General features: G+C 56.3%; 5 protein-coding genes across 10 annotated transcripts; 3 read left to right on the forward strand and 2 right to left on the reverse strand.

The window, feature by feature from the left end:
* The first annotated feature begins 17 nt into the window (after positions 1–17).
* Positions 18–7,100, forward strand: SYVN1 (synoviolin 1). 4 transcript variants are annotated; one of them, XM_037146456.2, is made up of 16 exons: positions 18–105; positions 942–1,090; positions 1,308–1,400; positions 1,489–1,641; positions 1,762–1,834; positions 2,248–2,351; positions 2,966–3,092; positions 3,185–3,284; positions 3,380–3,445; positions 3,538–3,654; positions 3,748–3,911; positions 4,175–4,303; positions 4,393–4,548; positions 4,635–4,821; positions 5,656–5,807; positions 5,892–7,100. In XM_037146456.2, the coding sequence occupies exons 2-16, from the start codon at positions 959–961 to the stop codon at positions 6,002–6,004; spliced, it is 1,866 nt and encodes a 621-aa protein (XP_037002351.2). In that variant the 5' UTR covers positions 18–105; positions 942–958; the 3' UTR covers positions 6,005–7,100. The 4 variants fall into 4 exon arrangements, with proteins under 4 accessions (XP_037002351.2, XP_037002352.2, XP_037002353.2 ...); XM_037146457.2 differs by having other exon boundaries at positions 4,396–4,548; XM_037146458.2 differs by having other exon boundaries at positions 1,786–1,834.
* MRPL49 (mitochondrial ribosomal protein L49) lies at positions 6,996–11,473 on the reverse strand. Its single transcript, XM_037146520.2, has 4 exons — positions 11,328–11,473; positions 9,969–10,119; positions 9,043–9,167; positions 6,996–8,929 (listed from the first exon to the last, which is right to left on the reverse strand). The coding sequence occupies exons 1-4, from the start codon at positions 11,403–11,405 to the stop codon at positions 8,783–8,785; spliced, it is 501 nt and encodes a 166-aa protein (XP_037002415.1). The 5' UTR covers positions 11,406–11,473; the 3' UTR covers positions 6,996–8,782.
* Positions 11,474–11,557: 84 nt separating this feature from the next.
* FAU (FAU ubiquitin like and ribosomal protein S30 fusion) lies at positions 11,558–13,063 on the forward strand. Its single transcript, XM_053659123.1, has 5 exons — positions 11,558–11,670; positions 11,919–12,001; positions 12,091–12,235; positions 12,673–12,728; positions 12,891–13,063. The coding sequence occupies exons 2-5, from the start codon at positions 11,927–11,929 to the stop codon at positions 13,014–13,016; spliced, it is 402 nt and encodes a 133-aa protein (XP_053515098.1). The 5' UTR covers positions 11,558–11,670; positions 11,919–11,926; the 3' UTR covers positions 13,017–13,063.
* A 2,361-nt stretch (positions 13,064–15,424) lies between these two features.
* On the forward strand, positions 15,425–16,747 carry ZNHIT2 (zinc finger HIT-type containing 2). The gene has a single exon (XM_037146508.2). It carries the CDS (start codon positions 15,490–15,492, stop codon positions 16,702–16,704), a length of 1,215 nt encoding a protein of 404 aa, XP_037002403.2. The 5' UTR covers positions 15,425–15,489; the 3' UTR covers positions 16,705–16,747.
* A 136-nt stretch (positions 16,748–16,883) lies between these two features.
* TM7SF2 (transmembrane 7 superfamily member 2) lies at positions 16,884–21,381 on the reverse strand. 3 transcript variants are annotated; one of them, XM_037146506.2, is made up of 10 exons: positions 21,187–21,381; positions 20,567–20,763; positions 20,408–20,462; positions 19,833–20,027; positions 19,649–19,752; positions 18,365–18,460; positions 18,093–18,261; positions 17,789–17,869; positions 17,579–17,701; positions 16,884–17,272 (listed from the first exon to the last, which is right to left on the reverse strand). In XM_037146506.2, the coding sequence occupies exons 1-10, from the start codon at positions 21,233–21,235 to the stop codon at positions 17,112–17,114; spliced, it is 1,230 nt and encodes a 409-aa protein (XP_037002401.1). In that variant the 5' UTR covers positions 21,236–21,381; the 3' UTR covers positions 16,884–17,111. The 3 variants fall into 3 exon arrangements, with proteins under 3 accessions (XP_037002401.1, XP_037002400.1, XP_037002402.1); XM_037146505.2 differs by having other exon boundaries at positions 18,341–18,460; XM_037146507.2 differs by lacking the exon at positions 20,567–20,763 and having other exon boundaries at positions 18,341–18,460; positions 21,187–21,378.
* Between the last annotated feature and the right edge of the window lie 27 nt (positions 21,382–21,408).

Here is a 21,408-nt window from a genome sequence, read left to right on the forward strand (position 1 = left end):
TGTCTCACCCTCGAAGTTCCGGCTCGCAGGGGGTGGAGGAGTGTTGTTAACCGGGACGCCTCCGCAGTTGCGGGGATTGAGCGGGCTTGCGGCGTTGGGCTCCTGGTGAGTGGATCGTGGTTGGGTCGGGGTTGTGGTTGGAGTCGGGACCTGGACCTTCCCCTTGAGGTCTCCGGGGTTGGCGCGCCCCTCCGCCGGTGACTCACTTTCGGCCTGTCAGCTGGTGGTAGGTAGACCTCAGGCACCCTCGCAGCCTCTGTCTCCGAGGTTGGGCCCCTCCTGCCTCGCTCGCCGTTCCTGGCGCTTGACAGGTGCGCTACCAGAAGGCGATCCCGGTTCTTCTGAGTCTCGCCATTGCATCCTGTCGGTCGGCCGTTTCTCCGGTGCCCTGAGTTGACGCTGCCCCGGGGGTTGGGGGGCAGCAGGGTTCCAGACTGATGGGCCTCGCCCGCTCCCACGGGGCGCGTGTCGGATCTGTCCACTCCGGCACTCTGGCAGAGCTGTCACCGGCTCTGTCGCCTGCCCAGCTGTGCCCCGCAGCTCCTCGGCTTCTCCCAATCGAGGCCGCACGTTCCCGCCTCTGGAGTTGTCTTTTGCATCCCATAGCATCATCTTCACTTTTAGGTAGTAGTTCTTCCCCTTCAAATATTGCTGCCTTCCCTCATTACTCCCTAGGGGCGGCAGCTTGGCAGGCAGGCAGGCAGCGAAGAAAGAGCCCTAGATTTAAGACAAAACTGATCCAGGCACCAGTGTGATCACTTAACCACTTTGAGTCTGTTTCCTGTTTGCAATATGGGGGAGTGAGTCTGTGCTATTCTTGATGTGATTGTAAGGGTGAAACGAGTTGTACTTTCTTCTATTAACTGACTCTGGGTTTCAGGCACTTGCTAGGCTTGCACGGTATGGACATCATACAAATCATTCTTTCCTTTCCCATGCAGGTTTCCAGGCCAGGGCCATGTTCCGCACCGCAGTGATGATGGCCGCCAGCCTGGCGCTGACTGGGGCAGTGGTGGCTCATGCTTACTACCTCAAGCACCAGTTCTACCCCACAGTGGTGTACCTGACCAAGTCCAGCCCCAGCATGGCAGTGAGTTGAAGAGGCTTGGGGAGGAGGAACTCCTGGGAGGAAAGGAGGAGGTTGCTTGAGAAGGGGTGGGGCTAGAGGGCGAGTGGGAGAGAAGTCGCCTCCAGCTGCTTAACTCTGAGTAAATTGTGATTGGGATGTGGGGAGGTTCCTGAATGCTGAACCCCAGGCAGAGCAAAGCGGAAGCTGACTGCAAACCAGAGCCTCTCTTTACTCCTAGGTCCTGTACATCCAGGCCTTTGTTCTTGTCTTCCTCTTGGGCAAGGTGATGGGCAAGGTGTTCTTTGGACAGTTGAGGGCAGCAGAGATGGAGGTAAGATGTTTGTGGTCTCAAAGTGAGGGCCAGGGAGCTGGACGAGCACGTTGTCTAAGTTCCACATTATTTCTCGCCCAACCCCCAGCACCTTCTAGAACGTTCCTGGTATGCTGTCACTGAGACTTGTCTGGCCTTCACTGTCTTTCGGGACGATTTCAGCCCTCGCTTTGTTGCACTCTTCACTCTCCTTCTCTTCCTCAAGTGTTTTCACTGGCTGGCTGAAGACCGTGTAGACTTTGTGAGTCGGGTCAGGGATTCTCTGGAGCAGACAGAAGCCAGAGTGGCTGGTGGGCAGGCTTGTGGAGGGAGGGCTGAATCTGGGTCTGGGATACGGGGTGAGCTCCAGCTTTCCTGACAGGACCCCTCTTCTGCTCTGCCTCAGATGGAACGCAGCCCCAATATCTCCTGGCTCTTTCACTGCCGCATTATCTGTAAGTGAGACCCATGCAAGGGGTGAGGAGGGAGAGGAGGCACCGTGGCGGGTTTGGACATAGAACGTCACTGGCTGTGGCCCTGTACCCAGAGCACAGGCTGTCCCCTCCACCACAGCTGTACAGGAAAGATAATTTAGGAAATTAATTTGCATCATCTCTGTCCTGTTCCACTCCACAGCTTCTCACCCGCCTGGCCCCTTAGCTCTTTGCCTCCTCACCTGGAGCTCGGGCTGTCCCCTCACCCTGCTAGGCAGAACTGGAGCTCCCAGGAGGCCGGGTTCAGTGGTGTGCTTACCTGACTAGAGGCTGGGGCCTTGGTGGGCTTGAGGGTGGGAGCTATCTTAGAACATGAGTGGCTGCCCGGCCCTGGGCTGACCCTTCCACCCCCCCATTTTGGGGGGTCCCCACAGCCCTTATGTTCCTCCTGGGTATCCTGGACTTCCTCTTCGTCAGCCATGCCTATCACAGCGTCCTGACCCGTGGGGCCTCTGTGCAGCTGGTGTTTGGCTTTGAGGTAAAACGGGCTTGGGAGGTCGGGAGGACAAGCCTGGGGTGGCACTGCACATGCCTTGAATAACCCAACAAACGCTTATCGAGCACCTGCTCTACGGCCAGCCCCACGTGTGCCACCAAGGAGCAGTTGTCGGTCAGTCCCAGCCCTCTGCACCTTCAGCCTGGGAGAGTGGGGAAGGCACAGAAGGAGGCACCGATGGAGGAGGAGCCCTGACCTGGCACTCAGGGAGGGCTTCCTGGAGGCTGGTGCCAGAGGAGCCAGCCATTGACGGACAGAAGCCGTCCGTGGCAGGACGCTGGCAGGGGAAGAACGTGCTTGTCAACAAGCTCGCATTGTCGAGTGCTTGGTGGGTGCCAGGCCCTGTGCTGAGTGCCTGCCCTGCGTGTCTTTGATTCAGCAAAGCAGTTAATTCTGTCGTTTTACAGTCAAGCACAGTGTAGTTCAGAGAGGCCCAGCGGGTTGCCAAAAGTCACACCAGCTAGTGAGTGGAGGAGCTAGGGAGGCCCCGGCTGTGTCCATGCCATGCTTGTGCTCTCGCACCCTGCTGTGCAAGGGCCTGGGAGCACTGGAGCAGCACGGCGCTGTGTGGTCACGGCCGCCCTTCCTCCCTCCAGTATGCCATCCTGATGACCATGGTGCTCACCATCTTCATCAAGTACGTGCTGCACTCTGTAGACCTCCAGAGCGAAAACCCCTGGGACAACAAAGCTGTGTACATGCTCTACACAGAGCTGTTCACAGGTGAGAGGGGCCTGGGCCTCCCCTGACCTGGCCAGCATCCCCCTCCGGCCCACAGGCCCGTGACCTGCCACTCTCTGCCCTCCCCGCCCCAGGCTTCATCAAGGTGCTGCTGTACATGGCTTTCATGACCATCATGATCAAGGTGCACACCTTCCCCCTATTTGCCATCCGGCCCATGTACCTGGCCATGAGGTAAGCCGTGCCCGCCACATCCCTGCCCGTCTCGTCCCACCCCTCCCCCTCCCGCCCTCTCCCTCTCCCAAGCAGCACCGAAACTGTCCTTTCAGGCAGTTCAAGAAAGCTGTGACAGACGCCATCATGTCTCGCCGTGCTATCCGCAACATGAACACACTGTAAGCGGCCTGCCCTGGGTGCTCCCTAGGCTCTGCCCCAGCTGTGGCCTCCGCCCTCTAATCTTGAAATGTCTTTGGCCTGTTCTAATCAGGTATCCAGACGCCACCCCAGAGGAGCTCCAGGCCATGGACAATGTATGCATCATCTGTCGAGAAGAGATGGTGACCGGGGCCAAGAGACTGCCATGCAACCACATTTTCCATACCAGGTGGGGGACCCCGGGGAGCCTGCACGTCAGAGATTGGCTTGTGGAGGCCGGCCCTGAGGGGCATGCTGACCACCGCCTGGTCTTGACTCCCAGCTGCCTGCGCTCCTGGTTCCAGCGGCAGCAGACCTGCCCCACCTGCCGTATGGATGTCCTTCGTGCGTCACTGCCAACCCAGTCACCGCCACCCCCTGAGCCTGCAGATCAGGGGCCACCACCTGCTGCCCACCCCCCACCGCTCCTGCCCCAGCCTCCCAACTGTGAGTGGCCCCCCATTTGGCTAACTACCATACCGTCGAGTGCCTGCCCTGGGCTGGGAATGGGAAATACTGAGAGTCAGAGCCCCTGCCCAGTAGGAGCTCCGTCTAGGGTGGGGGTCATGGGAAGAGACAGATGGTTGCAGTCATGTGATTAGTTGTGGACTCAGAAAGGACCTGTGGGAGCAGAGGATGAAGATCCCAACACCCAGCCCCTCGTCTGTGATTCGGACCCTTTCTCATGACCTCTTGTCCTCTCTCTGCAGTCCCCCAGGGCCTCCTGCCTCCCTTTCCTCCAGGCATGTTCCCGCTGTGGCCCCCCATGGGCCCCTTTCCACCAGTCCCACCTCCCCCCAGCTCAGGAGAGGCTGCGGCCCCTCCATCCACCAGTGCAGGTGAGCCTTCGGGTGCTGCAACCACCAGGGAGGGTGGGAGGAATGGAAGCGGAGGCCCTCAACACTGACTTCCTGTTCTTGCTCTTTAGCAGCCCTTTCTCGGCCCAGTGGAGCAGCCGCAACCACAGCCGCTTCTGCAGCCTCTGCCCAGGCACCTGGCTCTGCTCCGACCTCCGAGGCTGCCCCCACCCCAGGCTTCCCCTTCCCTCCTCCCTGGATGGGCATGCCACTGCCACCACCCTTTGGTAAGCAGGGCTACTCAGGATTGTTCTTGGGGCTGGGGGTGGTGTATGGCCCAGGCAACCCATGCTTAGTCTCCACCTTTCTCCAGCCTTCCCACCGATGCCTGTGCCGCCTGCTGGCTTTGCTGGGCTGACCCCGGAAGAGCTGCGGGCTCTGGAAGGTCACGAGCGGCAGCACTTGGAGGCTCGGCTGCAGAGCCTGCGCAACATCCACACGCTGCTGGACGCTGCCATGCTGCAGATCAACCAGTACCTCACTGTGCTCGCCTCCTTGGGGTACGTCTGCCCAGGGCACCAGGGTGGGCAGCACGGGTGTGCAGCTGCCAGGAGGCAGCTCCCAGCAGCGGTTCTTGGCCTTTTTCTCTTCTGCCCCCCTGACACCTGCTGATGCAAGGCACCTCTCTGGAGGCACATCCTGGGTCTGAGGGCTCTCGGTGCCTTTTGATCCTCCTTCTACAAGATGCCTGTCTGGATGAGTAGGAGTGAGGACTACTAGAGAGCTGACTTTGAGTCTTGTCACTTTACATTTTCGTAAAGTCAAATTACTTATAATTCTCAGTGTTGTAGTTCATTGTGTACACCCTCCTGACGTGGTGACACTGTGAATGGGAATCAGTGACCCCGATTTGAGACAGCCAGTAAAGTTAGTTACTTGGAGCCAGCCTGGCTCAAGTTTAGGTCCTGATCCATCACTCACGTGCTTTGTGACCACCATGACTTGAATAGAAGGGATTCTCGTTCTTATTCACAGGTCACATGTACACAGTGCCTGGCACCTAACAAGGACAGCACAGGGGTGGACAGGAGCTGGAGTCTGAGGCCTGAGTGCTCTGTGGGATGCTCCATAGGTGCCTTTAAAAGGTGCCTGACACCCAGGGTGGAGTGTCTGCAGTGAGCGGGCCCGCATCCCTGCCTGCAAGTGGTTTACAGTCAGCTGGGGTGTGGTTCACAGGGAGGCCTGTGTGCGCTGCCTCTGTCAGGCGATCCCCAGGCTGCAAAGGCGCATCGGTGCTGGACTCTGTTTTGCAAGGTTAACCGAGGACAGGAGAATCTGCCTGGTCATGCCAGTATGTCAAAGCTGTGGCCACCCTTTGTCCCTTCTCTCCCTAGGCCTCCCCGGCCTGCCACCTCAGTCAGCCCCACTGAGGAGGCTGCCCCTACAGTGGTCGCTGCTGCCTCTTCTATCAGCACCCCCAGCTCTGAGGCCACCGCCCCATCCCCAGGACCTTCCCCACCAGCCCCTGAATCTGAAAAGCCTCCAGGTAGTTGTGGTCAGCCTCCGGAGGAGGTGGGGGAGCGGAGTGGGGGACTTCTCTGTGTTCCACTTGTGACCTCTCTGTGCCCAGCTCCCGAGTCGGTGGGCGCCGGCGCCGAGGAGCTGCCTGAGGATGGGGAGCCTGACGCAGCAGAGCTCCGCCGCCGCCGTCTACAAAAGTTGGAGTCACCGGTTGCCCACTGACAGTGTCCCAGTCCTGGCCCCTGCTCCCACTCTCAGCAGCCCTGCTGGAACATGTCCTGCCACCAAGTGCCAGCTCCCTCTCTGTCTGTACCAGGGAGTAGTACCCCCAGCTCTGAGACGGAGCAGGTGGCATCCCCTAGGCCAAGTGGAAAGAGGCCTAAGGCCCCAGCTGACTCTCTAGCCCTTCTGGTCCTGGGCAGCCATGGGGGTTGTGGGTCAGTTTCACCCTTCTTCCCCGGCCCTGTGGCCCCATGTTCTGCTGGGGCATGAAGGCAGAACAGCACAGCCTCCGAAAGCCCACTGTCCCTGCACCCCTTTCTGGGAGGGGGCAGCCCCTCCAAGCCCCGCTTGTGTGTCTGGAGCCATGCTGCAGGGCTGAACAGTATTAGCTCCCATTCCCAAGTGTGGGCTCAAGGGGTGGGGCCAGGCCGGGAACGTGCTCCCTGGCTCACCAACCAAGACTGGTACCAATGTCCCTTTCTTACCCTAAACTCCCTGGAAGCTCTTCTGTGGTGGTGGCGGCCGTGTCCCTTATACTGCGTGACATTTCCATGTCTTACTGTCAACCACACAACTCAGGGAAAGGAGTGCCTGGGGGCAGAGAAGCAAGAGGGCAGCACCGAGGGACACTGCCCCCCTCACCCCCTGCCCCAAGGCCTCTCTCCCTATAGCTGGTCTGAAGTGAGGCTGCCCCGGTCTCAGCCAGCAGCCACTGCCCAGCCTCCCTCCAGGCCGAGGGCTTGTGTGTCTGCTCCAGAGCCTACTTCTCAACGTACAGAACTTCTTTTGAGTTCAGAAGAATTGGAATACCTTCTTTGCTATTTCCTTCAGCTCAAATCTTGTCTTTGAATTTGAATGCTTGACCCCGGAAACAGAAAGGCCAGGCTCCGGGTCTTTCCAGTTCAGAACAGGCTCTGGGCCGGGTAGTGCTCCGCGGGAGCCAAGGCCTGCCCGGCCCTGTCTTCTTCCCCTTGGTTTTGTGTTACATGAGTTGCTGGAGAGTTTCAGATGATTATTTAATTTGTAAATACTGTACAAATTTTAATAGCTTGAATTGTATATACAGCCAAATAAAAACTCGCATTAACAATTGGTAGAGCTGGTGTCAGGGTCAGTGAGACGGCTCCTTACTCAGGCTGTAGACTCATGGCCTGGACTCTCCACGAGGGAGGGTTTATTTACACAAGCCAGCACTGTCCTTGGGCACACTGTAGTTAAACTATTAGAAAGATATACTCATGTCGTCTATGGCCATACCACTCTGATCTCGTCTGAAAGATAAACCCATACTACACACAAACCACGCCACAGAAAGGTTTGAGACCAAGTAGGGGAACCAGGCTCTGAACCCTGTCTTAGCCCGTCTGATGCTGGGGTAGGGGTGGCAACTCAGGGCTTTGGCCCTTGTGGCAGGCCAAGGGTGAGGTTCATTGCCTGGGGGTGGGGTGGCAGGGACAAAAGGTCAGCCTTTTCCTGCCTGCAACCCGCCTGTCCACCTTGATCCCAGGTCTACCAACTGGGAAGCAGACCCTGTGTGCTGGACTGCTGGGAGCTCCCAAGCACCCCCTTGTGGGCAGACCAGCTACAGCTTATCACTTAGATTCCTAGAGCTGGAAACCCAATCAGGCTCAACTCTGGTCCAGAATAGAGCAGAGGTAAGTGGGCGGTCTGCCTCACTGCGGGTAGAAAGAATGAGCCCGGGGCTGACATGGGCACACTGTGCCCTTGTGCCCAGCACTGCACTTGGAACTGAAGACTTCTACACCCTTGTCATTCATCTGTATTCTCTGTCGCCTCCAACAAGCCAGGTCTGGCACAGAGCAAGGGCTTGAGAACGCTTGCAGCAGGGAGTGTGGAGGGCCCAGGAAGGCAGGTACCCAATGGGTCTGTCCTGTGCTGCCGTTCCCTAAACTTGGTTGGGCTACTGCTTTCACCAAAGGGGCAGTCAACAACCTCCTGAATTTGAATAGCTGAGCCCAAGGAGAGCCAACGAAGGAAAAAAAGCAACAGACTGCTGGTGTGTCTCCATTGGCTGGAGGGTCGTACAATGCACTGAAAGGTCATGGGTTCAATTCTGGGTCAGGGCACGTGTCTAGGCTGTGGGTTCAGTCCCCCACTGGAACACATGCAAGAGACAACCCATTGATGTTCCTCTCTCACGTTGATGTTTCTTTCCCTCTCGCTACCTTACCCTCTCTGAAATCAATAAGTATGTCCTCAGGTGAGGATTAAAAAAAAAAAAGGAACAGACCAAAATCAGGGTGGTAGTGACAGGGGGAAGCTACTAACGCCTCCCACTAGCTCGGCTATTCCTAGTGCACAGGTGGCACACACAAGGCCCGTGGGACAAACCGGACCTCCACCTTGTTTCATCCGGCCCAGCATCTCGTTCCTACCCAGCGGCAAAGCAATGCCGAGCTCTCGCTTAACTGTTAAGGAGTAGTTACATTTATACAGCCCTAGAATTACATTCAGCCCTTTGTAGGCAACCGCAAGGCTGATGTGGCCCATGGTGACCATGCATTTGACACCCCTGTTCTAGTGGGTCTCCAGTGTCAGCCCTCCCCCAGTGCCGGTGCCTGTGCATATGGCACCTGTCTCCCCCTTTATGCAGGCAAGCTCTGCAGCCCTTTAGCCCTCACTCTACCCTGTCCCAGCCCTTATACCCCCAGGTCTCTGCACCCCCATCCTAGTTGCTCCAGCAACCAGCTCCTCCTCCTGAGACTCCCTGGACCCCAGTCTGTAGGGGATGCTGTTGCGCAGGCTGCACAGCTAGGTCTAGAAGCCCTTCTCCAGGAGCCAGGCTTTTAGTTGCTGGTCAAAGTAGCCCTTGACCCGCACGGTGCCTGTCACCTCATTGACCTGGGTGATGGGTGTCTTCCCAAGCAGTGGGCTCAGAAACTCTTCCACATCCTTCTGCAGGGCCTGGGGGAAGATAACAAAGCAAGCCTGGTCAGAAAACTGTCACCACTAGAGGACTCCCATCCCTTCAGCCCTGGAACAGTCACAGTCACACCCTGACTGGCCCACGCGCTTACCCAAATATCTCCCTCCACCTTCCGGATCACAGTCATCTGGCGGTTGCCATGCGTGATGTCCTTATAGACAGGGATGTTGTGCATCCGAGAGCGCCGCACAAAGTACGGCAGCCTGGGTACAGGGTCTGGGACAGGGAGGACAGCAATAAGCTAAACCTTCCCAGGCTTTATCCCACTGCAGCAGAGGGTAGGTGCAGCGATGGCAAAGCCTCATCCAGGTGTCAGGTCAGGAGACCTGCTCCTTCTCTACGTTTAGTGCCAGGACACTGGTACCCCAAGGCCCAGCACAGGACCAGGCACCAGAAGATGCTCAAGAAGAAATGAAGTCAGGACTGTGCCTCCCTGGATCTCTGGGTCGCCCTAGGGGGCCAATCCTTGCCTTTCTCCTCTGGATCAGGGAGACGAAAGTGAATCTCTGGCACAAAGCTTTGAGAATTTACAAGCCCTGAATACCGACCACAGGCCAGACTCTGCACTAAGTACTTCATGTGCCAAGCAGATTATCTCCATTTTGCTGAAACTGAGGTTGGGAGAGGCAGACACAAGATCACACTGGTGGTGAAGAGCAGAGCCAAATTTGGACCCAGAACTGCCCAGCTCCCAAGCTGTATTTTCAATGATAATATATGGCCTATGGGGTGTGTGGGGGCGGGCGTGGGGGGTGGTCCAAGCTCTTGATCTTCCCTATATGCTTCAGTTCTCCTGCATGGGAAGACCTTATCCCAATAGTGTGGGTGGACGTTTATGTGTAACACAGGGCTCCAATCCTGGGCCCTTCCATGACCATAAGACAGATGGTAGCCTTGAGAGATCTCAATGCAAATTCTGAACCTGCTTAGGAGTTCAGAATCTCAGCTGGGACAGGGTGACCACTGAGGAGGGGTACTTCCCTGAAGCCTTCACGCCATTCCCATTATCCAGCTCACCTCTGGGGGGCTGCCAGCCACTAGGAGTGGGGTAATGTTCATGCTTTGGGGGCTTTGGGATGCTGGTGGAGGGCAACAGGCGCTCCACAAACTGGTATTCATCCACAGACTCCACGAAGCTGGGGTAATCGGGAGGTCCCTTGGTCTGGCTCTGAGGCGAAAACAAAAAGCACCATCTCTCCATCAGCCCACTCACCACCCAACCAACACAGCAAAGACAGAACTTCAGTAATTAGAGGAAGGAAACACTGCAGGCTGAGAGAATGGCATATACAAATGGCTGGAGATGAAAAAGCACCAGACTTCAGTTTATCATGGTGCAGGTGGGACCGGGAAAGAAGTTCAAGCATTCTGAGGAGCCTGCCTCTCCTGCCCCTCTTGGGACTCAAATGAAAAGAATGTGTATACTTCTGAAAAGACAATTAACTGGAACTCTGACCAATATGGTGTATTTCAGCCCTGGCTGGTATAGCTCAGTGGATTGAGCACGGGCCTGCGAAGCAAAGGATTGCAGTTCGATTCCCAGTCAGGGCACATGCCTGGGTTGCAGGCCAGTTCCCAGCAGGGGACACACAAAAGGCAACCATACATTGATGTTTCTCTCCCTCTCTCCTTTCCTTCCCCTCTAGAGATAAGTAAATAAAATCTTTAAAAAATTTATGGTGTATTTCAGAATTGAAGTTTCACTTAAACGTTCTACCGAAATATTCTAGTTTTGGGTTCTAGACACTTTCAGGAATCATGATAGTTTTCCTCTCACCCTCACCTGACACGATTCTCTTACCGGGAGGATTTCAGTCTCATTTGGACAGACACCACCAAGCACTCACTTCATTGTTACAATGCAACAAGTTAATGTATTTTACGACACACTTTTTGAATCCACTTCCCCTAAGGTCATACTCCGGAGGCCGTCTTCCCATCTTCCAGCCTTAAGATCCTTCTTGGACAATTTTCCCTTACAATACCCCGGAATCCTAATCGGCCCCGAGGTTACAAAGGGCACAGGGAAGCGGGATAAAGCAAAGGCTCTGTTATGTCATGAGCTCTAGGTTCTCAGAAGTGGATCGACCTGCGGACCCCACGGACCGGTTTCCCCTTCGAAACGTGCAGCCCCTCCCAGTTCTGACTAACCAGGGTTGTCCTCCAATCAGGTTCCAAGTCCCCACAATCCGAAGTACACACTAGTCCGTATCACCTTCCTTCTCAATCTAGTATCTCAGCTACAGAAAAGGTCTCTCTGGTCAGATGGGGAAACTAAGACCCCTAGTAGGAAAGCGACTTGCAAAGTTACAAGAAAAATGACAGTGAGCCTCACACCCAGCCCTGTGCTCTCAGCTCCAATCTCCGTGCCCTCACCTGCCGCCGTAGCCCGCAACCCGGGTGGATGCCGACTCTCCAGCCCCGCAGCGAAGCCCGGAACATGGTCGCAGCCATGTTGAACTCTCCAGTTTATTAGCCCTCTGCGCGCGCAACCATCTTGGTCCCGCCCCTTCCAGAGCACGCCTCTCCGGACAGAAAGAACGCCTCTGCGAGTCTAAAGGGGCGGAGCTAGGGCGGCCGTGGGCGGTACAAATAGCAGAGGCCCCCTTCGTCTCTCAACAGTGACGTAGGACGCAGCAAGCGGCTAGTACGTGTGCGCTCCTGATCCTTCCTCTTTCTCGACTCCATCTTCGCGGTAGCAGCTGGGGTTGCAGTTCAGGTGAGTTTCATGGCACGGTTGAATGTGGAGGGCTTCATAGCGGGTTGGCTGAGAGATCAGCGGGAGCGGGGAAAATAGAGGACTAGGGGCTGCTATATGGGCCGAATTCTTGTTCCCATCCGACCCACCTAGTGGGTAGGCCCGATCTTACCCACGTGAGATCTGCGATCGCCCCCCAGCCTGCCACCGGTTCCCGAACTCCCTGTCTCCTAGGATATTTCTTCTTTTACGAGCATTTCTTTCCTCAGTCGCCGACATGCAGCTTTTTATCCGAGCCCAGGAGCTACACACCCTCGAGGTGACGGGCCAGGAGACTGTCGCCCAGATCAAGGTAATCCTGCGTGGTTCTCCCCAGGCACCCTTTTGTTCTTTTATCTCGCTTCTTGGGAGAACGCTAACTAACCTCACTTTTGCCTGTAGGCTCATGTAGCCTCGCTGGAGGGCATCGCTCCAGAAGATCAAGTGGTGCTCCTGGCAGGCACGCCCCTGGAGGATGAGGCTACCCTGGGCCAGTGTGGGGTGGAGTCCCTGACCACTCTAGAAGTAGCCGGTCGCATGCTGGGAGGTGAGTTGGAGAGGACTGCCCTTTGAACTGCTTGTCAGCACATAATGAGCGTGGAGGTCAGTGTCCTCAATTCAGGGTTCCTTCTTCCTGTTTACCTCAGAATTAACTCTTGAGAGGTCTGCGAAGACTGAGCCAGAGGACAATTCTATTTACTCACTCAGTCGACCCTTGTCAGTTTCCCAGTTTCCTCGCTAAAATCAGGTTAGACCAGATCCCCAGGTGCTGTCCAGTTTTTGTTTAAACTCAGGGGCTAGTAAGTCCTGATGTGAAACCCAGAACATTCCAGACCAACCTTCTTAGTCAGATATGAAATCTCTGCCACTTTGTTTGTTGTTCCCTGTTACACCCAGCTTTAAAGGCTTGAGTTGAGGGAGAAAGAAATCTGCCGGCTGGGGCCTTCGTGTCTCCTAACTGCTTGCTGTTCTTCTCCATCACAGGTAAAGTACATGGCTCCCTAGCCCGTGCTGGAAAAGTAAGAGGTCAGACCCCCAAGGTAAGTGAGAGTACTAGTCCTTTGGGCTTTGTTTTTTTTTTGTATCACAGGAAACAAAAATCCTTGGCTCTTGACCTGTCTGTCTTCTCCCACCCTGGAGATGAGCTCAAGGGAAGGCATGGAAGAGCCAGTCAGGGTCTGATCCGCCTTCCCTTTTTCCAGGTGGCCAAGCAGGAGAAGAAGAAGAAGAAGACTGGTCGGGCCAAGCGGCGGATGCAGTACAACCGGCGTTTTGTCAATGTCGTGCCCACCTTTGGCAAGAAGAAGGGCCCCAATGCCAACTCCTAAGTCCTTTGTCATCCTGGCTTTCCCCAATAAAGCCACTTAGCCCAGTCCTCTTGTTTCATCTTCATTTGCAGGACCTTAGGGATGCAAATCCGTTTGCAGAGACGGCTTTGAGGGCTGGCGGTGTGCCCCCTACAACAGTGAGGTCTCATTGGGGTTTCTTGGCAGAGTCAAGTGAGGACGGCAGAGGCCCTGGCTGGTAGCAGGGGAGGCCAGTTGGGTTGACATGGTAAATTATAAGAAAAGGCTTCCCATGAAAACCAGTAACAACACGTGCCATTTTCTCAAATGTAGAGGTGGGGAAATGTCTGCACTCATAACTTAGTAATTCTCCCAAATCTTTGTGTTCTTGTTCTTTTATTTACTTATTTACTTTTATGTACTCTTAAACAGAAGGTAAGACTCACTGTAGTGGGTGTTTCATGGGGGGAGCTTTAGGAGGGAGGCATTCTGGTGGGAGAAATGTCGGGATGCTGGTATGGCCTTTCCCTGAGCCTGGGACCAGCTGTGGCTGTAGTGTGGAGTCCAGGGTGGGAACTTGGTCTACCCCAGCTTTGGGAAGTATTGTCTGATTACACTGGTGCCGTGTTGACCTTCACTGGTGCCGTGTTGACCTTTGTTTGTACTTTTTTTTTTTTAAGATTTTATTTATCTTTAGAGGGGAAGGGAAGGAGAGAGGGAGAGAAACATCAATGTATGGTTGCCTTTCGTGAGTCCCTTGCTGGGAACTGGTCTGCAACCCAGGCATGTGCCCTGACTGGGAATCGAACCGCAGTTGTCTGGTTTGCAGGCCTGCACTCAATCCACTGATCTACACCAGCCAGGGCTGTTCGTACTTCTGATTACATGGAGGGTCTTGTCAACCTAATCATAGCTGAGGTCAGTCAGTTGATTGTGTTTCACTGTTCCCAGAAAGGTGAGTTCTCTGGGACTGATTCAGGGGTTCTGCTAGTAACTAGTGCATACCTACACATCATTCGGCTGATGCTTTTGAAACTCCTGCTTCCTGGAGAAAGACCTTGGTTGGGCTCTAGACTTGGACTGCCTTGAGTTTGGGTCCTTGCTCCGTGTATGTCTATTTAATTTCTGCTGTTTAATCCACTGTCTCTTGAGAGTTGTTGTTAGGATTAAATAAAGGATGTGAAGTGCTTAGATCAGCACTTGCCACATAGTAAGTACAAATATATTCCCTGTTTTTATCTCTGGTTAGAAAGACTTGGCTTCCTCCATTCTAGGAATTTATATTTCAAGATTCAGGGGAGGAAAGTGGGAGTGTTAATAGCCTTAGAGAAAGTCAGTAGGGTGCTGTAATGAAGGAGGTTTGGGTACAGACATACTATCGTGGGAAAGGCCTCTAAGGACAGGATGCGAAACCTGAAACAAGGAGCCAATCAGATGGTCAGATGGTAAGTTCCAGCTGATAGAGCTGCAGTCACATGCAAAGGAATTTGGGTCCAAATGCAGTGGAGAATCACCAAGGGCAGGGAAAGGTTTTGTGATTATAGTTTCTCTGGCTGATTTTTCTAGAGAGCTGGCAAGAAAACTAGGAAACCAGTAAAGGTTGAGTTATCCGGTTGAGGGGCAAGGAATTTAGACCACCAAAAGTAGTGGGGATGTAAAAACCGAACACACCTAACCGTCTCACCACTTCACTAACCAACTGGCACTTTTAAAAAAACACGTGAAGGTCATCACATTTATCTAGATCTTGGTAGAGAAATATGACCCATATTGAAGTAAGTACAAGGTATCCTGAAGGCCGAACTGACCATGTGAGATTGAATATGAATAAAGTGAAGGACCAAAGAACCAAAGCTTGCTTGCTTTCAGGGCTTCCATGGGTCAACTCAGGTTTGACCCCACTCTACCGAAAACTGGAAGTTCCATTATGATAGGACCTTGTCTCGGCGCAATGTATTTTTGGTGCCTTATATGGAATCTGCACTTTAAAGTTGGATAAAGGGTAGGTTTGGAGGAGAAAAACAAGAGCTCAGATATTTGTTAAATGTTGCTGTTCTGAAGAGGGAAAATGCCCCAAGACACACCCAGCCCCAGCGTGGGCTAGTTACCCCACCTTGGCTTTTCCATTCTCTCCCCTTTGTGACGCCTAGTACGTAGAATGGCTGTCCCTACAGTGGAGGAACGCATCTCATTTCCCATGGGCCTGGCACAATAACCCGGACTAAGTGCTTAGCAAAGATGGGTCTTCCATTTATACCGCCAGGTGGCGAGCTGGCCCCGGCAGAGGACGCCATCTTACCTCACAGGTGACGACCCGCTCCAGCCCCGCCCGAGCGCTTCTAGACTAAGGGGTGGTGTTTGTGTTCCGAGAGTGGGCGGGAGTTCCTGAGAGTCTTCGGGAAGTTTTGATTGGGCCTTCCCTAGCAGAGAGAGAGGAAGCAGTAACCGGGAAGCGCCGGAAGTTGCGGAGCCGCAGTCCCCGTGCACTCGCGGGTGGCGCGGGTTGCCGGTTGCCATGGAGCCGGCCGGGCCCTGCGCTTTCTGCCCGGCCGGGGAAGCCCGGGCAGCGCGCTACACCTGCCCCCGCTGTAATGTGCCCTACTGCTCACTGCGCTGCTACCGGGCGCATGGCACCTGTGCCGAAGGCTTCTACCGTGACCAGGTGCTGGGAGAACTCCGCGGCCGCAGCGCCTCTCCCAGCCGCCTAGCCAGCGCCCTCCGCCGCCTGCGTCAGCAACGCGAGGCCGAGGACGAGCCGCAGGACGCAGGCCTCAGACCTGGCCCGGCGCCCGGCGGCCTCTTAGGACTCTGGGAGCGGCTAGACCCGGCCGAGAAGGCGGCCTTCGAGCGGCTGCTGAACCGTGGCGAGGCCGGACGGCTGCTGCCCCCGTGGCGGCCGTGGTGGTGGGGTCGCGGGGCCGGGCCACGACTTCTGGAGGAGCTGGATGATACTCCGGGCGGTGAGGCCAGAGAGCTGGAGCCCGCCCCTGCGAGAGCGCCACCTGGACTTGCGAAAGATGCCGCTGCCGCGGAGGCCCGGGCCGCCGAGGAGAGGGTTCTCGGAGATGCTGCCGGGGCCTGCACGCCCGCCGTTCCCACCCGGATCCCCACGCTGGCCAGCCTGAGCCGCGGCCGGGCCTCGCCGCTCGTACGCTTCCAGCTGCCCAACGTGCTATTCGCTTATGCACACACTCTTGCCCTGTATCATGGCGGCGACGACGCGCTGCTCTCCGACTTCTGTGCCACGCTGCTCGGGGTTTCCGGGGCCCTGGGCGCCCAGCAAGTCTTTACCTCTGCCGAAGAAGCCCTGCTAGCTGCAGCTCACATTCTGGAAGGGGGCGAGCATCCACCCGGGCCCCTGGGCACATGGGGTGCCATGCGCGAGGCTGCTCGCATCCTGCTGGGTGAGGGTCCTGCCGACCAGAAGGGCTACACGCTGGCAGCACTGGGGCACCTGGCACAAACCCTGGGCCGGGCCCGAAAACATGTCGAGTCCACTGAACAGCGAGGTCGCCTCTACCGGGCCCGGAAGAAGTGCCAGTTCCTGCTGGCTTGGACCAATGAAAATGAGGTGGCCCTCCCAGCCCTGGCTCTGGATTGTGCCAGGGCCCACCGAGCTCACACCGTAGCAGCCGAGGAGGTGGCAGCCCTCACTGGGGAGCTGGAGCGGCTGTGGGGAGGTCCCCTGCCACCAGCCCCAAGGACTCTCATTGAGGAGCTTCCTGGCTGAGCTGTGGACCCCTTGTCAATAAAGTTGTAACTCCGCCCTGTCAGCAGTGCCCATTTCTGAGACCGCTGTCATCCCCACCCAACCCCAGACTCGGGCCCGCAAATCATCTCTCAGCTGCTCCCTGAGAAGGACTGACCCAGCCAGTTTTTAAATGCCCCCGCCCCAGAAAGACAGAAAAGTGACACCAAGGGCTCCTGATGTTTATCGGAGAAGTGAGAGCAACCCCTCCACTCCAGGTTTGGGTACTGGCTTCATTTTCTCCTTGCTCCAAACCACCTCTCTGAGGCTCTTCATCCCTGCCTGTTGGAGCTCAGGGCAGGACTGAGTACAAGCTTTTGAGTCAGGTGCGTCCAGGTTCCTGGCAGACAGGCACGTGCCCAGACCTGGGGTGGGTGGGGCCAGCCACTTCAGTAGACGTAGGGCACAATTCGGTAAGGCACACGCTTGCAGTACTCGTGCCAGGCCAGGCCGTACTTCTGCAGGCACTGCTGCTCGTCCCGGGCCTCACGGTGCACCAGCAGCGCAGTGAAGTAGAGGAGGTAGAAGTAGGGCAGCAGGTGGGAAACCCCTGTGGAGAGGGGGCTCTGTGACCACTCAGGCAGCCCCCTAGTTCACAAAGGTTTGTATACCTGATGGCTCATGGGGGCATCGGGACTCAAGGGTGAAAGGTCCAGCATCTGCAGCAAGGGGCCCGTGGGGCGAGGCTGGCACAGAGGTCGGCCCAGCCACATCCTGAGTCCATCCTCAGTTCCCCAGCTGCTGCCTCCGCTGTAGTGCACCCATTCTCCACACCCAGACTGGGTACCCTGTGGTTACCAGTCGTCTCTGCCCCACACACATGCCGCCCCACCCTGTACCAACTCAAGTCACTCACCACAGGGCAAGGACCAGGCCAGAGCCATAATGAGGTCTCCAAGGTAGTTGGGATGGCGGACCAGACCCCACCACCCAGACACGAGCAGCTGCTTCCCTGTGGCTGTAGGGATGGTCTTGAGGTCTGGGGAAAGACAGGTAGTGGGGTAGGCAAGGCCCAGGAAACCCAGCTGCCCCACCACACTCGTGCTGCCCTAGTAACCAAGCTCACCTGCCACTCTGGGGTCAGAAGGATTCTTCCGGAAGGTGTTTTTCTGGGAATTGGCTGCCCGGAATACATAGAAGCCAACAGCTGGGGGAAGGCATGAGCAGTCAGGGTTGAGGGTCAGATCCTGGCTGGCCCTGATCACGTCCCCCACAGCCAAACCCAGGCTACCTGGATCCCAGGACCCAGCCCCTAGCTTTAGGGAAGAGCCTGAGGCTTAGCACCTACCTCATGGGTGCTGAATAAACAGTGAATGAATGAAAGAGGAGGGAGAATGATGCACCCAGCCTGCCGCCCCTTCCTCACTGACCATTCATGAGGCAGATGACAGAGGCTGTGGGTAACTCCAGGGGCTGTGGGTGGTATAGCAGGAACTGGGCCTGCAGGCTGTAGGTGAAGGGTACCCAGGCGAGGTCCCCAAAGGCCAGCATGAAGCCAAACCCATCGTGTGTGATGTCCATGGTGGTGAGGACAGCTTCCTGCAGGGACACGACCCAGACACACTCCACGAGGTCCTCTGGCAACTTCCTCTGCCTCCCCTGCCCCATCTAACCTCACCTCATGCCAGAGGGCATCACCCACATAGAGTAACTGGAAGCCATTGACCAGCCACATAGCCAGAGAGGGACTCCCCCGAAGTTCTGTTTCCTGTACCAGCAGTGCCAGGTTGATGAGGACCTGGGGGTTGGGGAAGACAGGGCAGTCTGTCCCCAGCCCGTTCCCACGGAGGGGGCAGGGTGGTACAGAGGTTAGCCTCTCCCTGCCTCTCTCTCTCAGCTGTCAGTCACTAACTCCCCAGCTTTTGTCAAATGGACCCAGACCCTGTACCCAGGGCAGAGAGTGCCACCACCGAGGGGGCTCTCCCACTGTTCTGTCTTGTCCTGTAGCAGGCACTTTGGGAGAGCAGCGTAGGGAGTCTATGGATGCTTCAGGCCTGAGAGTTAAAACAGGCTTGGTTTTGATCTCAGCTTACCCACTTGGGCAAGTTGCTTACCCTTTCTAAGTTCCACCTTCCCCACCTCCACGTGGAGAATGGAGCTACTTGTGGGCCCGCCTCCTAGAGCTGCCTCAGGTTCATTGACATGTGGGTGTGAAACGCTGAGCACAGTGTGTCTGACATGTAGTAAGTGCTCGGTCATGGTGGCTGGCAGCTGGGCTGTACTGAGCACCCCCATCTGGTAGCAGTGAGCTAGGTGCTGTCATTAGGCCACCCACCACTCCTGACCCTCACGATAATCTTACTTTGTTATGTTTCACACATCAGGGCATAGTCTTGGAGGCCAGGACCCCGATCCCCAGCACTCGGGATTCCTCCTGCCTACGGATGATGTTTCCAGGGTGACATGAGGGACCTCTGGGAAATCCTGACCACAGTCCAGTACTGAACATAACCAAGAAACAGCTGGCATGTCAGTGATGGACAGGCTGCTAAACCCAGCGATCGGTTCTAAATTCTGCGCTGCTGTGACGAGCGAACAGTATAAGATCACCCTCCTCTTCAAAATAAATTTTGTGCTTGACTATGTATTTAAAACTGCACCCGCTCTCCCGACCCCTGCCCTGCTCTTTTCTCCAGAGCACTCAGCATGGCCTGATAATAAGTATATAAAAATATATACTTATTTTTTTGTCTGGCTTTCCCACTAGAATGTCGGCTCCGTAAGGACAGACTTTTAGTTTTTCCTGTATTTTTTTCTCATGTATCCTGGTACCTAGGACACATGTTGAATTCAACAAATATTTGTGGAATGATTGAATGATGAATGATTTATGCCTGTGCAATACTGGGCCTGCCCTGCCCAAGAACTGCTCACCCATCCCACCCCTCCTGCTGGCTCGAGTCCCACTCAACCATGCCCAGCATACCCAGCCGATGAGGCCAGGCCGCAGTTCGCAAAAATATTTGAAGTCAAAGGAACAGATGCGCGGGTTGAGCTCTCGTCCCAGGAAAAAGTCGTAAATGGGATTGCCTGGAGAATAATGGAGGATAAAGGTGCAAGCAATTCACCCCCGCCTGCTTCCACCCACACCCTACTGGAACCCCACTCACCTGAGTTTCCCCCAGGTGCCAGGGCGGAGGCAGGGGCTATTAGAGCCTTCAGATAGAGAAGGAGGCTGAAGATGAAGGCGGTGAGGGTGGCCACAAACGCCAAGGGCAGGAGCATTTCTGTGAGTGCCCCCAGGGGCAGCCCCACCAATACCCCGAGGCCCACCAACAAGGCTGTCAGCACCAGGGCCTGAAAGCCTGGACCACAGCACAGAGTGAGTCCAGGGCACTGCACCCCTTCACCTCCACCCCCAAACACACGCACACACACACACACACACATACACACACACACAGCTTAAAGCCCAGGGAGATCACAGACTTCATTCCAAGCCATTAGGCTGACACCTTGACTTTCAGATGGTCACCTCAGCGGCTGCTGCGGTGCAGAGTAGCAGTGAATGCTGTAGGAGAGGGCGGAGGGGCAGGGGTGTGCAGAGGGACAGTGAGACCCCCCCCAGACCTGTCCTGGGCGGAAAAAAACGCATAATGGAGTTTGGGGTCAGGGGTTAATCCCACTAGACCTGGAGCTCCACCCCACCCCTGCAACTCTAGCAAAAGGACCCAGCCCCAGGCACCGTTAATGGGGTAGCGCAGGCGACTCTTGTCCTTCAATTCCTGGCCCTCAGCCATCTGCGGGCACAAAGGAGTTTGACAATGGTTGAGGGCGCCTTTCTTCTCGCCAAGCCCTTCCCTCCGCCCTCTTGCCCAGCGCGGTGTCCAAGCCCTGCTGGCACCTTGCGCGCAGGCAGTAGGTAGAACGCCGCCTGCAGGCCAAGCCAGGCGAGCCACAGCAGCAGTGCCCGGGGACTCCACAGAGCCTCGGGTTGCGGCAGGTAGGGGGGTAGGTCCAGGAGGCGCGCCGGCCCGGAGCGAACCACCAAGAGCAGGTGGAACATGGTGGCAGGGAGCAGCAGCATCAGTGCTGCAGCTCCTGGTGAAGTGGGGATGCCGATCGGGTCAGGCGTCCGCTCCCCAACTCTCCCACGACCCCCACAGGCGCCCTGTCGTCTCCAGGAACCCCTCAGCATTCCCATCGCCCTGTTCCATAGCCCGTTCTCAGCCCTCAGCTCCCTTCCCTAACCTCCATCTTGGTCCCCGCCTCCAGGCTCCCTCGAAGACCCTCCTCTCGTTCCCCGGACTCTGTCCAGTCCACTCCACAAATTCCCCCCTCTGCACTCCCCAGGGTTGACTCTTCTCCAGCTCCCTCTCCAGGCACTGCCTCACAACAGCCTCCATCGCTCTGCCCCGATAACCCACAAAGCCTTCGACCCTGCCCCATCCTGCTCGTAGCTCACCCCTCCAGTTTTCCCTGAAGGAGCCTCCGGCCCCACGCCCCCCTTCTCTGCCCCATTACCCAGAGGTCCCCCGAATTCCAGCGGGGCCCGCGAGCCCTGAGGGTGCATGATCTCCTGTCACGAGATGGCGCTTACAAAAATCCGCCAAGGTATCACACCCCACGCTGTCCCCTAGGAAATGGGCTTGGGGACAGGAGTCCGGCCCAAGGCACCTGCCCCTGTCTGGGATAAGCTCAGACCAGAGATCGGGTCCCAGGGCCTTTAAATGGACCCGCCCCCCG

This window comes from Artibeus jamaicensis, unplaced genomic scaffold (assembly GCF_021234435.1).
Source record: "Artibeus jamaicensis isolate MK-2021 breed Jamaican fruit bat unplaced genomic scaffold, CSHL_Jam_final scaffold_614, whole genome shotgun sequence".
Classification (NCBI taxonomy): domain Eukaryota; kingdom Metazoa; phylum Chordata; class Mammalia; order Chiroptera; family Phyllostomidae; genus Artibeus; species Artibeus jamaicensis.